Source organism: Phalacrocorax carbo, chromosome 6, assembly GCF_963921805.1.
Source record: "Phalacrocorax carbo chromosome 6, bPhaCar2.1, whole genome shotgun sequence".
Taxonomy (NCBI): Eukaryota; Metazoa; Chordata; class Aves; order Suliformes; family Phalacrocoracidae; genus Phalacrocorax; species Phalacrocorax carbo.
This window is the reverse complement of record NC_087518.1, coordinates 37,480,146-37,494,998: the sequence shown is the minus strand read 5'-3', so window position 1 is coordinate 37,494,998 and position 14,853 is coordinate 37,480,146. Positions and strand designations below refer to the sequence as shown.

General features: G+C 44.0%; 1 protein-coding gene across 1 annotated transcript in view; it reads left to right on the top strand.

Moving 5' to 3' along the window:
* The window catches only part of LOC104051323 (coagulation factor XIII B chain), a 33,490-nt gene extending 24,074 nt beyond the window's left edge, over positions 1 to 9,416 (top strand). Inside the window, exons 12-20 of the mRNA XM_064455773.1 lie at positions 929 to 1,117; positions 1,988 to 2,176; positions 3,914 to 4,120; positions 4,693 to 4,869; positions 6,382 to 6,564; positions 6,893 to 7,093; positions 8,159 to 8,359; positions 8,664 to 8,861; positions 9,002 to 9,416. Coding sequence (XP_064311843.1) covers positions 929 to 1,117; positions 1,988 to 2,176; positions 3,914 to 4,120; positions 4,693 to 4,869; positions 6,382 to 6,564; positions 6,893 to 7,093; positions 8,159 to 8,359; positions 8,664 to 8,861; positions 9,002 to 9,003 — 1,547 coding nt within the window. The 3' untranslated portion in view covers positions 9,004 to 9,416. The remainder of the gene's footprint in view (positions 1 to 928; positions 1,118 to 1,987; positions 2,177 to 3,913; positions 4,121 to 4,692; positions 4,870 to 6,381; positions 6,565 to 6,892; positions 7,094 to 8,158; positions 8,360 to 8,663; positions 8,862 to 9,001) is intronic.
* The last annotated feature ends 5,437 nt before the right edge of the window (positions 9,417 to 14,853 follow it).

Genomic DNA, 14,853 nt, shown 5'->3' with positions numbered 1-14,853 from the left:
CTTGCTGCTTTGCCTTGTGCCTGAACTTAATGACTCTCATAAAGAACCTAACATATTACAAGCCATAACTCACTTAAAATACATTAATCCATATAAATTCCTTTGTATTTCAATTTACTATTATTCAGAATACATACTATTAAAAACGCAGAATACTGATTTGATTTTAAAACATTATACAACTCTAAAAATACAGGTACTTTGTTATTTCAACAAGTTGTATGATACAAAAATATGCTGCCTGAAGAAAATCTCCGCTGAATATATACCTTTATTAAAATAACCAGTTTCAAACTCTGTGATTGATCCATTTAAATCTATTCACATCACATCAAGATTCTTCTCCCCCCTTTGCCTTTAAAAGTGCTTTCTAGTATATACCTTATACTTTCAAAAGATGATCCAACTTCTTTCATTTTAAAATTGTGGAACTAATTTTAGGAATCTGGGACAAATGGAATTATTTGTAGAACTGAAGAAAACTGAGAATCATGACTGCACGTGTAAAACTTTACTCCAGACTAATGCTGGAAAACAAAATATACTCTGAGAAATTCAGAAGTTTATTCATATTTTCAGTTAAAATATTTTTAGTTTAGTAGTTTTTTTCAATGCAAAGACTGTGAAAATAATAAAGACAATGATTATTTCGTAGAGCAAGGAGATGATGGTGGTTTTTAGTACAGTATATTCCCAGATGGAGGGATGTAGGTCATTGGAATTTTATTTAACTTCTGTGTAGTGTCTTTATTTGCATCTGTCAGTACTGTCCTGTATCTATCAATTAACAAGTACTTGTGCATGGTTTCTGCTGCAATAGTATGCAAACACTCACCCATCACTGATTTTGAAGAAATTGTTAGTAGGGACAAATCAGGATAAGGAGAAAATGGCAGTGTGCAGTCAAATAACAAGTATCCGTGCACAGCTTCTGCAGGGGCAGCCTGTGAATACCCACCTCTCATTGACTTTGGAGAAATTGTTAGCGTGCCCGTACTTGGTTATAAGGAAAGTGACAGAGTGCAGTATGCGTGCAACCCTGGATACACTTTGTCAGGATCAGAATGGGTAACATGTCATGAAAAAACCTGGGTACCTGGACCACCACAATGTTTGGGTAAGTGTAACTTTTATTGCTGCTTGACTTCGTACTCCTAGACAATTCTAATAATTCTTAAAGTAGGAGTTTCAGAATTAGGTTTACATTTGTTACTTGATTACCGAGTCTGTGACGGACCAAAATTAATCCCTGGACTCAATACTTCTTAACCTGTGGATCTTGGGCTTTAGTGTCCCAAAATCATTTACACACAACCATGTTTTTCATTGTGAGAATTCTGTAGCTATTTGGAAGGTTACAAACAGATAAACATTTTGCCTGTACTTCCAAGAATTTGTGCAACAAGGTACAGTTACTGACCATGGTGTCAGCTGCTTCCCTGAAGTGATTACATTTGCTAAGACACCCTTTCGTGTAGTTTCCCAAGGGCCCCCATGCAGCAGGAGTGCCATTGTGGTAAGCTGCTTCGCTGTCTTCAATTTCCTCCTTGGAGCTCTTTTTTAAGGAGTCTTACAAAATTCCTTTTTAATCCTTGGTAACCGAAACACAACAGGGACAAAATCAGACTTACTCCCACAGATTTAATTAATTATTTCAAGAACTACAACCTCCTGAAATCAGTACCTCTTGAGATCATTACTGCTGTTGGCAAAGTCTGTAAAGCTGTCTTTTACACATGTGAATAAGAATATGCTTGGAAGTTGTGCATATTATTGATAAACTATCTAAACTGAAACATTCTGAATTAATTGTTATAGAGATCAAATGTTTAAGTCATCTGTATTTCACTTTTTAAAAATCACTGCTGAGTGAGAACCAAGTTGGTTTTGCGCTATTTTTTTGCTATTTGCTGAGGAGGTGCTTCCCATGCTAAAAGCCACAGAAGATTCATAGTCCACCATTTTTAATTTTTCTTGTTTCCCTTAGCACCATGTACCATTACAAGACAGCAGCTGGAAGCCCAAAACCTACTTCTCTCCAGTGGGCAAAGACGCACATTTTTGATTCAAAGCGGTCGGTGGCAGAAATTCATGTGCATTGCAGGATTCAAACTCACGGGCTCTCCTATCAAGCACTGTTTCAATGGGCATATGGAGCTTCCTTCATGTATCACTGGTAAATATGCACCATACCTGAATAATTTTGATCTGCAAAATACATCTTGTGTGTAATTCTGCAGTCATTCATGTACATGAACTGCATCTGCCTGTACCTCAGAGACTGTTTATTGAATAGGCAAGTGGTTTTCCCACCACAAATACGCTTGCTGATGGTAACGGTGTATAGAAACCTAGTGCAGAAGGGAAGTCTCTCCCTTCTTTTTACTTCAACCAAAACAAAAAATTTGCATTTCAGATGCACAGTTCATCTGATCAATTCTAGATACCTGTACTTGAGCAGAAAAAATAAGTCCTGCAGTTACCTGTTTCTCTCCACTTCTTGTGAAAGTACTCATTCATGCTTGGATATGATAAAGATGTCAGCGTTTATAAGTTGAATACAGGTGCCACATGAGTTCAGAAAATTGTTTTAGGCAGAATTTCTTCATAAAAGATATTTAATGAACACTTTTTACCTCGGCTTCTGTAACTCAACGGGAGATGTATGTGACTGGTGCCAGAGGACAGTATGAATGTGAAAGCAATTTTAAAAATATGGGTGTAAATTATGTTTGTAAATTTGCTTGTCAGGAATAAATCTTTGGGTACTTTAACTTTTATTCTTTCTTGATATTTTTTTCCTTTTCTTCTTGTGGCTTCTTCCTGTAATAGGAGTAAAAATGATATGGCATATCTAAGGGCACCTATTCTAAGAAATGCTGAGGAAGCTATAATCCATTTGTTAAAATATTGCTGATGCAGGTGATATCTTGTAAGCAGAAGTTCATTAAGAGGTAGAATAAAGTGTTTTCAGAAGTGAATTGGAAATAGATGAGTGCAGGACAAATGAGGTGCCAGCTGGTGACTGATGTGCACAACATGCCAGCCACGTCTGTATTTTTAAGCTGCAAAATTCTGATGCCTCGTGGTTTCTCTTCTTTTGCATTGCCTGTCAGTCTCCATTTCTGCTGGTAAGCGGCAGACATAGAGAAGAATAACCAAAAAAAAATGTCTGAGGTGTTCATAAAACAACTTTTACTGACATAAAGTTCTCAGTTGCTGAACAGGAGCTCTGCCTGTAGTTAGACCTTTTACATTGTGGAATTCAGTGCAAACATACGCTTTCAACTTGATGTGTCAACTAATAAAACCTAATTTGCTAATAGCTAAAAATGCATATATAATATAATTTAAGTTGGAGAAGAAAGCATTGGGACAGCCCTGACTCAGGCGGGCTTCATAGAGATTTAATCCATTGTATGTATCAGGAAGTACATTATTATAATACTTTGTAAGTTCTCTTCTCTTTTGCATTTTCATCACATCATCACAAAACTCCCCGGATATTGGTACAACTTTATTAATGGTGGAAAAATGTCATAGCTCACATTCTAGGCACTCACTTTCAGTATCCCAAAACAAGATGATGTCTCTTCTATTTCTCTGCCTAAGAAATTTTCCCTGTTCTTGATGCTAAGCTGTAACTGTATCTCCTTGGTATGAACTGGAAAAAAGGCTTTAGTTCCGTTCAAAGGAAAAGAGAGAAACCCCGTGTAGGAGGGGAAGGAGAAAGAAGTGTGGGTTTGCATCTTGGATATTTCTCCAGCTTCCATCCAAGCCATTTCATTTATGTTTGCATGATTTTTTTTCTTTTTCTTTTTCTTTTTTTTTTTTTCCAGTTTTAGATGACATATGTCATTGGACTATTAATTGCCTCATATTAGGATTTATCTGTGTTTTCTGTATTTTTTAGAAGAATCATGTTTGCCGCCGCAGCCCATAGAATGTGCTGATGTTCCCAGGCTGGAAAATAAAAACCTAAAGATTGAAAAACAAGGGAAAACAATGTATCTGGCTGGTGCTAGACTTAAGTATGTCTCTCGTTCTGGATACATGTTAGAGGGACCATCGGAGATAACTTGTTCTATGGGAAACTGGACTTCATCTCCTGCATGCTTGGGTAATATCAAAAAATACTTTTTCTGAAGTGCAGTTAGCAATGAAGCTGAGAGAATTTTAAATGGGAGGTTGATTGGTAAGGGCCAGTAACTCCATTTTGATGTGGAACCTTACCATCCCTCGTGGATGTCATCAGAGCAGTCCTGATTGGATGCAAGGCCAACTTTCTGAATGCAGTGTAGTCTTTAAACTATTCCTTTGTATTCTTGCAGTCTTTGCTCAGTTCATCTCTCTGCCACGGGAGTCCTGGGCACATCCCCATAATCCAAGGATCTGTTTTCTACAGAATCCACTCTAGTGACCAGGAGTTGCTTTGGCCCTGCAGTGATGGAAACATTGTTAAACTTTTCTGGCAGGGGTAGAAACAGGGTCAAAATATTTCAGTGACTGAAGTCCGTGCCTTTTTAGGGGAATGGCTCATTTAATCTTCCGTATGCTACCTTTTCTATAAAATCTACTGTCAGCGGATGACTATGCTGCTGTTAGAAAAAGCTCTCTAAAGCATCTGTTTGGTGGAAACTCATTCTGTGTGTATCACGTTAGTACAAGCATCAGCTTTCTGTATCTTCTCAGAAATGCCGTGTGGAAGCGTTCCAAAAGTTGCCAATGCTCAGATCGAAGGCAGAAACAAGGAAACGTATGAGCCTGGTGAAACAATTCGCTACCAGTGTGATGCAGGGTTCTTGACTGTTGGGCCCCCTGAAATTATTTGCAGAGAAGGAAACTGGACAGCACCGCCCGTCTGTGAAGGTACAGGTTCTAGTTCAAAGTAGTCTATGATCCTTCTCAGTCTTTCATGTTGTGAACTTCGTGTTGGGTTACAGTAATGCCAACTGAGGCATGCAGGTGAGTGAGGCCAATCGAGCCAAGAGGTGACTTGCTTTGAATGGGCTGCTACAACACCTATTTTTCTGGCTCCTGAGAAAGAGCAAGCAGGGAGGATCAGCAAAGGAATCGTTTCCCTAGTGGGCTGAAGCTGGTAGCTGAAACTTAGCTCAGTGCTGAAATCAAGCAGGTGGAGGGTTATGGGGAAATGGACGCCGGCTGCAAATGAGGAGCTAACTGGTAGGGTAGCGTATCTTATTTTCACCTCACTAAGAATGTTGGTTTCTGAAAGTTGCCTTCAAATAGTAAAGAAACCATTTCACTCTCCAGCCCTTTGGCACACAATGCTGTACAGCACTAATCTGCACTTTTGGCCAGTCTCTGCAAATCATTTTCTCTGCGGTGAAAACTCGTTTTCAGCCTGAGGCCGAGAGCAGTTGCTGGCCAGGTCTAATTTTGAGATGCAATCCGTGGACTTAGAATCTACTTTCTGTGCCTGCCTGATGAGAAGGGAGTGAGAAAATTTGCATTCTGTGTTGGAGAACAGAGCCTACACATTTTGTGCTAGCTGACATCCAGATACTGCAAATGGTGCATTGCTGTAGTGAATGCCATGGAGTCAAATCAACGGTTAAATGAACTGAGAGTAGAATTTGATTTGTGAGCCAATACCTAGGTACTGTGTTGGTGCCTCCACCTAGGATTTCATGAGCACACTGAATACTCTTGTTTTCATTAGACATAGAGAAAGTTTCAGCACGTGAACCAATGCAGCAGCATTTGATTCAAACACCACCCAGCTGGGAGCTGAAAGGGGTGCAGAAAGAGCAGATTAATTCAGGCCAGGCTCCATATTGTGGCTCCTGAACACAATGCCAAGTGCAAAGAGTGTCACTGCTGATACCAAGGGATCTGGGCCTTCTCTGAAGGTTTCCCAACGTAAGGTCTGTTGGAAGGCCAGATTTGGCAGCAGTGTGATGCTGGAAGAGGTATAAAGATCCATGAGGCAGCAGTGCTTCAAGACTGGCACGTGCAAACTCCCCAGTGGCCCACAGAGCCGGAGGGCTATCCCATTAGTGACTGCAGTGGTGCAGCTCAGTGATAGTCATTACTGCTTGCAATCAGATCTACTTTTCTCACTGCTCAGGCAGTACAGGGGGGAGGTGGGTGCCAGGCTCTTCAGCACAAAGAGCTGTGCCAAACACTACGCCATTATGCAGAAAGAGAGGAAGTCCATTGTGAGTCCAAGCACTGGAGAAGTGAGAAACTCTTGTTCTTTTCCACCTGCCTGCTCTTTTCTACCTGCAGGTATTTGGTTTTCTCTCTGCTTTCCTCCGGATCTCTCATAGCGCCAATGTACTCTTTGGTAGTATTTGTGGCCAGGCCCCCACTGAACTGAAACTCTCATGTTTCCCTCAACTGGGAATTTTCTTCCAGGGAAAGGTGGGAAATGTGGCCCACCTCCAGTTATTGAAAATGGAGATATTCTTTCCTTCCGCATGCAAGAATATCCACAAGGTGCAACTCTGGAATACAAATGCCCAAGTCTCTATGTTCTGGAAGGATCTCGGTATATCAGATGTACCAATGGGCGGTGGACAAACCCCCCAGTTTGCCTAGGTAGGTTGAAGAACATGCTACATGGCCAAAGGCTGTATGACTCTTCCTGTTCTCTTTTTTTCAGATCCTGAAGGCATCACACATGTGGCAGCACTTGTGTTGGACCTGTGATGCCAGCAGGGCAGAACAATGAGCCCTTCTCTTGCCTAGAAGTAGCTTCTCCTTGAAATTAGCTTATGTAGACTTCCTGTCAGAAGTACATAAGGTCAGAGCAAATAGCTGGAAATATTTTGTGATGAGATGAACCTAGTTAGGCTACAGAGGGGAAAAAAATTACCTGTGGTATCTCTGTATGAAGTCATGACACTCTTCTCTTGCCTTTTTCAAGTGGCCTGTACAGCATCTGAAGAAGACATGGCCAGAAACAATATTGAGCTGAAATGGGTGGAAGGAAGAAAGCTGTATTCCAGATCAGGCGACACTATAGAATTTCAGTGTAAAAGAGGATATTTGGCGGACCCCGCATCTTCGCCCTTCAGAGCACAGTGCGTAGATGGGACGTTAGAATATCCGCGGTGCAAGCCTGAAAGTAAGTCATCTCCACTTTCCTCATGACGCGTTGTTGCAGTTTTAGTGCTGAAGTGGAGGGGAAAGCCTTTAGCTTTCCCGGGGAAGCTCCTGGGGAGGTAGTGGTGGAGTGTCAGGGTGTGGGAACATCCTGTAAGCTGCAGGCAGTGAGGGGCAGTGCCCCCAAGAAGCCATTGACTGACATACCTGAGCTGGAAAGAGTGCTGGGGAAAGGGCTCTCAGAGTCTCATGCTGGCTTTACTTGGTTTTCAGTGTCCTGAAGGTGAATTCCCTGACAGTGAAATGTGCTGTTTCCCTGCCCATGGTGGGTCTAAGAGCAGGAGGCCATTTCTTTGCAGAACCTCCCAACCCTGCTTGTTTAGGCAGGATTTTCATCGGCAAGCTTGTGTACTGGTTCTATTTTGCAGATATGGCTGTGCCTCCTTTGAATCTCTGGCCCTCCAAGCTCTTCTCTGGTTGTGCTATGAACTAACACATGTGGAGGCAGCAACCATTGCCATCCCTTCTTCTGCCTGCTGTCTCTCACCACCACCACAAGTTTGGCAGGAGGGGAATTTGGCTGGACACCATCACTTGCAGAGCTCCCGAGTGCTCTCTACTTGGGGACGCTGCTATGATCAGCAGGCTGTGGGTGGGGAGGATGGGTCTGAGTACATACCGCACTGGGGAAATCCGGGAGTACATCTGTGACTTGGCTATGAGGAAAAGAATTTAGAGAAGTGTTGGGCAGAAGGGAAGTAGGGATCTCAAAACAAAAATGGGGAAGTTCATTGCTGCCTGCTGACTTCCCCCACATAAGCTTCAGTATTACCCTGTGTGACTGTCCGAGTGAAAAGCCTTCTCCATAGCTCTGCATGGGGTCTCAGCCATGGTCTTCCTTCCCTTTAGCTTGGATGTGAATGTCTTTCCTGTCACAAGTATCAGAGGGTCAGAGCAAATAGCTGGAAACATTTTGTGCTGAAATGAACTTAGGCTCCAGGGGGCCGGAGGCGGGGGGTGGGGGTGGGGAAATTACCTGTGGTGTGTCTGTAGGACGTGACAACACTCTTCTCTTGCCTTTTTCAAGTTGTCTGTACAGCATCTGAAGAAGACATGGCCAGAAACAATATTGAGCTGAAATGGATCGAAGGAGGAAAGCTGTATTCCAGATCAGGCGACACTATAGAATTTCGGTGTAAAAGAGGATATTTGGCGGACCCCGCATCTTCGCCCTTCAGAGCACAGTGCGTAGATGGGACGTTAGAATATCCGCAGTGCAAGCCTGGAAGTAAGTCATCTCCACTTTCCTCATGACGCGTTGTTGCAGTTTTAGTGCTGAAGTGGAGGGGAAAGCCTTTAGCTTTCCCGGGGAAGCTCCTGGGGAGGTAGTGGTGGAGTGTCAGGGTGTGGGAACATCCTGTAAGCTGCAGGCAGTGAGGGGCAGTGCCCCCAAGAAGCCATTGACTGACATACCTGAGCTGGAAAGAGTGCTGGGGAAAGGGCTCTCAGGATCCTTGCTGGTACTAATAGTTTCACAGCATTGGTTGTCCAGTGTGAGGTCTACAGGCAAGTAACGAAAGTACTTTTTGCAGAGAACTGTATAGTGCATAAGACGATCATGGAAAGGAACTATATTAAACTACGGTCACCAGGATGGTCAGACACTTCCACCTATCTCACTGGGGATTATATCCACTTTGAATGCAAATGGTGGCGCAGAGCAGTTTCACTCCCTGAAGCATTTACCCCTAGGTGTGTGGATGGAGTGATTAAGTATCCTGAATGTGAATGTAAGTGCTCAGTGCTGAGAACACAGAGGGCTGTGGGAGGCAGCTTTTCTGAAAGTGCCTGTCCACTGCTCTGCGGAACCACTGTGGTGTGTCAGGCTTGGTCTTCACGCATTTTCCCCTTTTTTCCCGTGATGTTGCAGGAATTTTTGTATAAGTGGACATGACGTGAAGGAGCCCAGCCATGGAAATGAAAGATCCCTCAACTGACCCAGTGATTTGAACTCAATTTTTCCTGGCGTTTCCCATTTCACTCTGCCTTTTTGCAGCTTAGCCAATGTTCTGTCTTGGAATTTCTGTGTTGGTTTTTGTTTTGTTTTGTTTTATTATTGGGTGATTGTGTTTACATTTTATCCACATTTTATCCTTTTATGTAAATGTATTTACATTTTGTAAATGTGTTTACATTTATCCATCTGAATGGTTGTGCTTGCATTTTTATCCATTCTATATTGATCTCACTGTTATTTTTATTAACAATTGTGTCCTGAGATAGGCTTGCTTTGGTGGCATGCTGAGACAAGAATTAAAGCCCACAGGTAATTTGATTATCAGCAAGTAGAGTGTGTTTGGCCTTGTTTGCTCCTAGCTGCTCCTCCGTGTGCTTGCCTGGAAACAACCCTGGGGTCATGGCAGAGGTTAATGTCCTGACCGCCTGATCAGGATGAGCAAGTGAGTGGAGTCTCCTTTAAATGACCCAAGGAAGTCTCTAGCTCACAGACCCAATTCTTATGGGGGTCTTGGGCCTCCCTGGCATTTGCTGGAAGGGCAAGATGTTGGGATACAAGTCACTGGGATTTCTGGATGGAGGTGGGGATGGCTTCTTGGTCCAGGACCTCGAATGGGTACTGTCTTATAATTTTCTAGGAGTTTGTGAAGGTGTCTAGATGGAGCCTGGACCTTCTTGATTTTTTGTTGCTTAATTTTGGTAGTAGCTGTTGTATGGGAACAGCTAACATGTTTGTATATTATTGATGTCTTGCTGAGTAAGGCGAGTTTGAGGGAATGGTTTTACTGCCTCTTACCTCTTGGTCTTTGTAGATGATATGCAGTTTCTTTTCTTGCTGTTCACTTTTCTAAGATTTTTTTTTTTGAAAGCCAGTAAGGGCAGCCCAAAAGGTGACTTCATTTCAGAGTTTTTTTTCTTTAACCTCATCTAATTCCAGTACAGTAATGAAAATCAACTAAACCAGCATGCCGTGTTTGTATGTTTTTAAAGGAGCCTATCTCAATTTCATGTGGAGTATTAATATGGGTTATCTCTCTCTAAGGAAATTATGCAGGAAATACATCTGTTACTTTTGCTGCATGACACGGGAGATTTAGGAGCACCTAAATCTTTGCTTTGGCAGCCTCATAACCAAACAACTTGTCATGGTTTAGCCCCAGCCAGCAACCAAGCACCACGCAGCCGCTCGCTCACTCCCCTCTGGTGGGACAGGGGAGAGAATCGGCAGAGTAAAAGTGAGGAAGCTCCTGGCTTGAGATAAAGACAGTTCAATAGGTAAAGCCAAAGCTGCGCGCGCAAGCAAAGCAAAACAAGGAATTCATTCACTACTGCCCATGGGCAAGCAGGTGTTCAGCCATCTCCAGGAAAGCAGGGCTCCATCATGCGTAGCGGTTACTTGGGAAGACAAACGCCATAACTCTGAATGTCCCCACCTTCCTCCTTCTTCCCCCAGCTTTATATTACCGAGCATGACATCGTATGGTATGGAATATCCCATTGGTCAGTTGGGGTCAGCTGTCCCGGCTGTGCCCCCTCCCAGCTTCTTGTGCACCCGGCAGAGCATGGGAAGCTGAAAAAGTCCTTGACCAGTAGTGTAAGCGCTACTTAGCAACAACCAAACATCTCCACATTATCACCACTGTTTCCAGCACAAATCCAAAACATAGTCCCATACTAGCTACTATGCAGAGAATTAACTCTATCCCAGCTGAAACAAGGACATAACTGGACATACTGAGTTAAGTTGGTGACGAATGCAGCAGCGGCAACGGTAAGTTCTGCGGCTGGGTGCTAGATTGGGGTGGACAAGGCAGTTCCCGGAGCCAGGGAAGCCTGAGGAAGCGCAGAGCGGCCCCGCAGCTCTCCTGAGGGAGGCTGATGCGGCCTGGGCATTGCCATGAGAAACCGCAGGAGATTTAAACAGCCCCTAGGGAGCGCGAGTGACCAGGCGTGGGGTGAACAGGATGGGCAAACAGGGCGTGGTGCATCCGCCAGGGCAAGCAGGGAGGGTGCTGCATCCCGCTTGTAGGCCCACAGCCCGGGAAGCTCTCTAGATCTAGGTCTCTGCCGGGATGGTGAGCACTCGCCGCACAGCTAATACCAGTGTTATCATGCTGAAAACCCCAGAGAGGTCTGACGCATTCACTCAGATGGAGCTGGAGGCTTCAGTACAGACGGTAGGTTGCAACGTGTGCCCCAACCCCTCGCCTGGTAAGAAGGTAAATACCTGCACAAGGTGTGCAGAGGTTGATGATCTGCTGCGCCAGGTGGCTGAGTTGCAGTTAGAAGGCTGAGTAATATTAATATTAATAGAACTGAGGCAGAGATAGATAGGCAGCCCCAGAACCACGCTCCTGTAGCAGACACCACTGAGAAGGAGGAGGCACCTTGGACCCCGGTGACCCACAGAAGCAGGGCTCTGCCTCAGCCCCCACCTCCCAGTATCACCACCAATAACAGACTTGTAGCTTTAGCGACTGCAGACACCCACGAGCAAGGTCCACAAGGTGCAACTGTACCAGCAGCACAGAGTAGATACCACAGAAAGAAGAGACAAGTGCTCGTAGTGGGTGACTCTCTGTTAAAAGGCACTGGGGCACCCATCTGCCGACCTGGCAGGGAATCACGAGAAGTTTGCTGTCTTCCGGGAGCTAAGATCCGAGACATCACTGAGAGGGTGCCACAACTTGTCAAAAGTACTGATTACTATCCTCTGCTACTCTTCCATGTGGGCACCCATGACGCTGCAAGCCAGAGCCTGGGCAGAACTAAGCAATTCTATAAAGGTCTGGGAAAGCAAGCGAAAATGTTGAAGAAAAATGGGTGACTAGAAATAGGCAAATAATACAAATCAACTCCTGGTTACGTGGCTGGTGCCAACGTGAGGGTTTTGGTTTTTATCACAATGGGACATTCTTCAACAACCATAGGCTGCTAGGACGGGATGGACTCCACCTGTCTGGAAGGAGCAAAGGAATCTTTGGCAGCAGGGTGGCAAACTTGGTGAGGAGGGCTTTAAACTGAGGAACTCAGGGGGAGGGGGACAAATTGGCAATGCTCATGCCACCACAAACAATGGGGGAATAAGACAGGACAATGTGAGCAGTGATAAAGGTGCAGTGGTGGCCTCATGCGATAGGAACCAGCAGACCAACCACCTCAGGGGTCTGCATGGCTGTAGTGGGTCCTCATACAACCCTCCGGGGAAACCAGCGTGTTCAAGCACCTCTCTGAAATGCCTGTACACAGGCTGGAGAGCTGGGCTGAGGGGAACCTGATGAAATTCAACAAGAGAAAATGCAAGGTCCTGCACCTGGGGAGGAACAACCCCATGCACCAGTACCAGCTGGGGGCTGAACTGCTGGAAAGCACCTCTGTTGAGAAGGACCTGGGAGTGCTGGTGGGGAGCAAGGTGACCCTGAGCCAGCAACGTGCCCTTGTGGCCAAGAAGGCCAGCAATATCCTGGGGTGCATTAAAAGGAGTGTGGCCAGCAGGTCGAGGGAGGTAATCCTCCCCCTCTAGTCTGCCCTAGTGAGACCATGTTTGGAGTACTGTGTCCAGTTCTGGGCCCCCAGTTTAGGAAGGACAGGGAACTGCTTGAGCAAGTCCAGCGGAGAGCTACCAAGATGATCAGGGGACTGGAGCCTCTCCCTTATGATGAAAGGCTGAGAGGCTTGGGTTTGTTCAGCCTGGAGAAGAGGAGACTGAGGGGAGTCTTCATAAATACTTATAAATATCTATAAATATCTAAAGGGAGGGTGTCAGAACAATGCATCTAGACTCTTTTCAGTGGTGCCCAACGACAGCACAAGGGGCAATGGGCGTAAGTCCTTGGTCCAGGTCCTCGAATGGGCAAATATGTGCAGTGCACAGCTCCATCTGCTCTTCACTTAGAAGGAAGTGCTGTGTGGGGTTGTGGTAATCACTGGCTGTCTTGGGTATGGTGACCACATACTAACGGAGTTAATGATTAAGAGGAGAGGGAGAAAAGCAAATAGCTGCATACATATCATGCATCTTAGGAGAGCAGGTTTAGCCTTAATAGGGGACTAGTATGTGGTATTGCTTTAGTGTCACAGAGGAGTCCAGAAAAGCTTACAGGTCTTGGAAGACAGAATCTTCCAAACGCAAGAATATTCTTTGTGGTGCTGAGGAGGAAACACATTTATCAGAACTCTGGCTTGACTAATCAGGGACCTCATGTAGATGTCCAAAGCAGAAAATAAATCAATATACAGGAGACTGAGGCAAAAACAGGCTACAAGTTGAGCTGTCCAAGGCATTGCTTTGGCACGTATGGATAGTGTTAGGAAAGCTGAAGCTCAACTAGGGTGATGCTTGCAAGGGGCGTCAAGGATTGCAAGAAGATATTCTATGACTACACTAGCACTAAATAAACAAAAATCAAAAATGTGGCCTGTCACTGAGTGGGGTAGGTGATTTAGTGAGAGTAGCCACACATGAAGCTGAAGTACTCAGTGTATTCTTTGCTTCAGCTTTCATCAACAAGATTCTGTCCTCTGCTGAAAGATGAATGTCTAGTGTTACGCATACATCTGGGGGTGGGGGGGAGGCTTAAGGATGTCAGATGCTTGGTCACACTCATTGATAGCTACTGCAGCTGATTTACTGTGGCACTGCCCTTGGCGATGCAGTGCCGGGGATGTAATGCTCATAGGGAAAGCACCTCTGGGCCCCACAGTAAGCAAAAACATTTGAATTATTTGAAATATGTCTGGCTTTGTTTCCCTCTGTATCTAGTAAGTATGCATGTCAAATCGGCAGAGGTAAAAAAATAAAAAGGCTATTTAAGTAATATCTTCTTCTGTGGTAATAGAATTAAGAATTAGATTACCAAATCATAATCCAAACAATTCCTGTCTCTCGATATTTTTACCTTAGTGCATAATAGAATTCATTCCTTCTTAGGAAAACAGGCAAAATATACTCACTTTTGAATATATCTTTTAATAAATGAAGGTAGCATGAGTTTCAATAAAGGAATGAAGTATTAATGGCTTCATAAAAAAAGACAGTATGGATTTAATAACATTTATTTATTGCCAGTAGTAATTTTTAAAAAAAATCTTTATTATTTGTCTTCTGAAGCAAGAAACAGCTTGTAAAGCTCTTTCTCTCTTGGCATGCTTGCTCAGTAAAAATAGTGATTATGATATAGAGCTGCTTTTCATAAAAAATTACATACATTTTCCCTTGGTGGTTTGTTAAGGTTTGGGAGCTGCAGTAGAAAGGCACTTGATGTTAAAAATATAAGTATCTAGTTCTATTATGTTTGTATTTCTGCTTGCATCTCATTTTACAGAATACACATCCTCAACCACCTAACAAGTAGGTCTCGCAATTTCCTTCATTTCAAAGAAATATATAGAATCATGGAATCAGAGAATCACAGAATGGTAGGGGTTGGAAGGGACCTCTGGAGATCATCTTCAGGAAGATGATCCATCCCTCCCTTCCATCCTTTCCTAACAGCCTATGGTTGTTGAAGAACATCCCATTGTCATAAAAGCCAAAACCCTCACGTTGACACCAGCCACGTAACCAGGAGTTGATTTGTATTATTTGCCTATTTCTAGTTGCCCATTTTTCTCTGAGAGGTAGTATGGAGGAGGAGATAACTTGGGCACCAATATTTTCACTTGCTTTCCCCCTGCCTTCTAGAGCCTAGCCCATGGGATTACTCCAAGAAGGTCTTTGAAGAGGCCAAAGTTGGCCCTCTGAAGTCCAAGGTTGATTCACAAAAT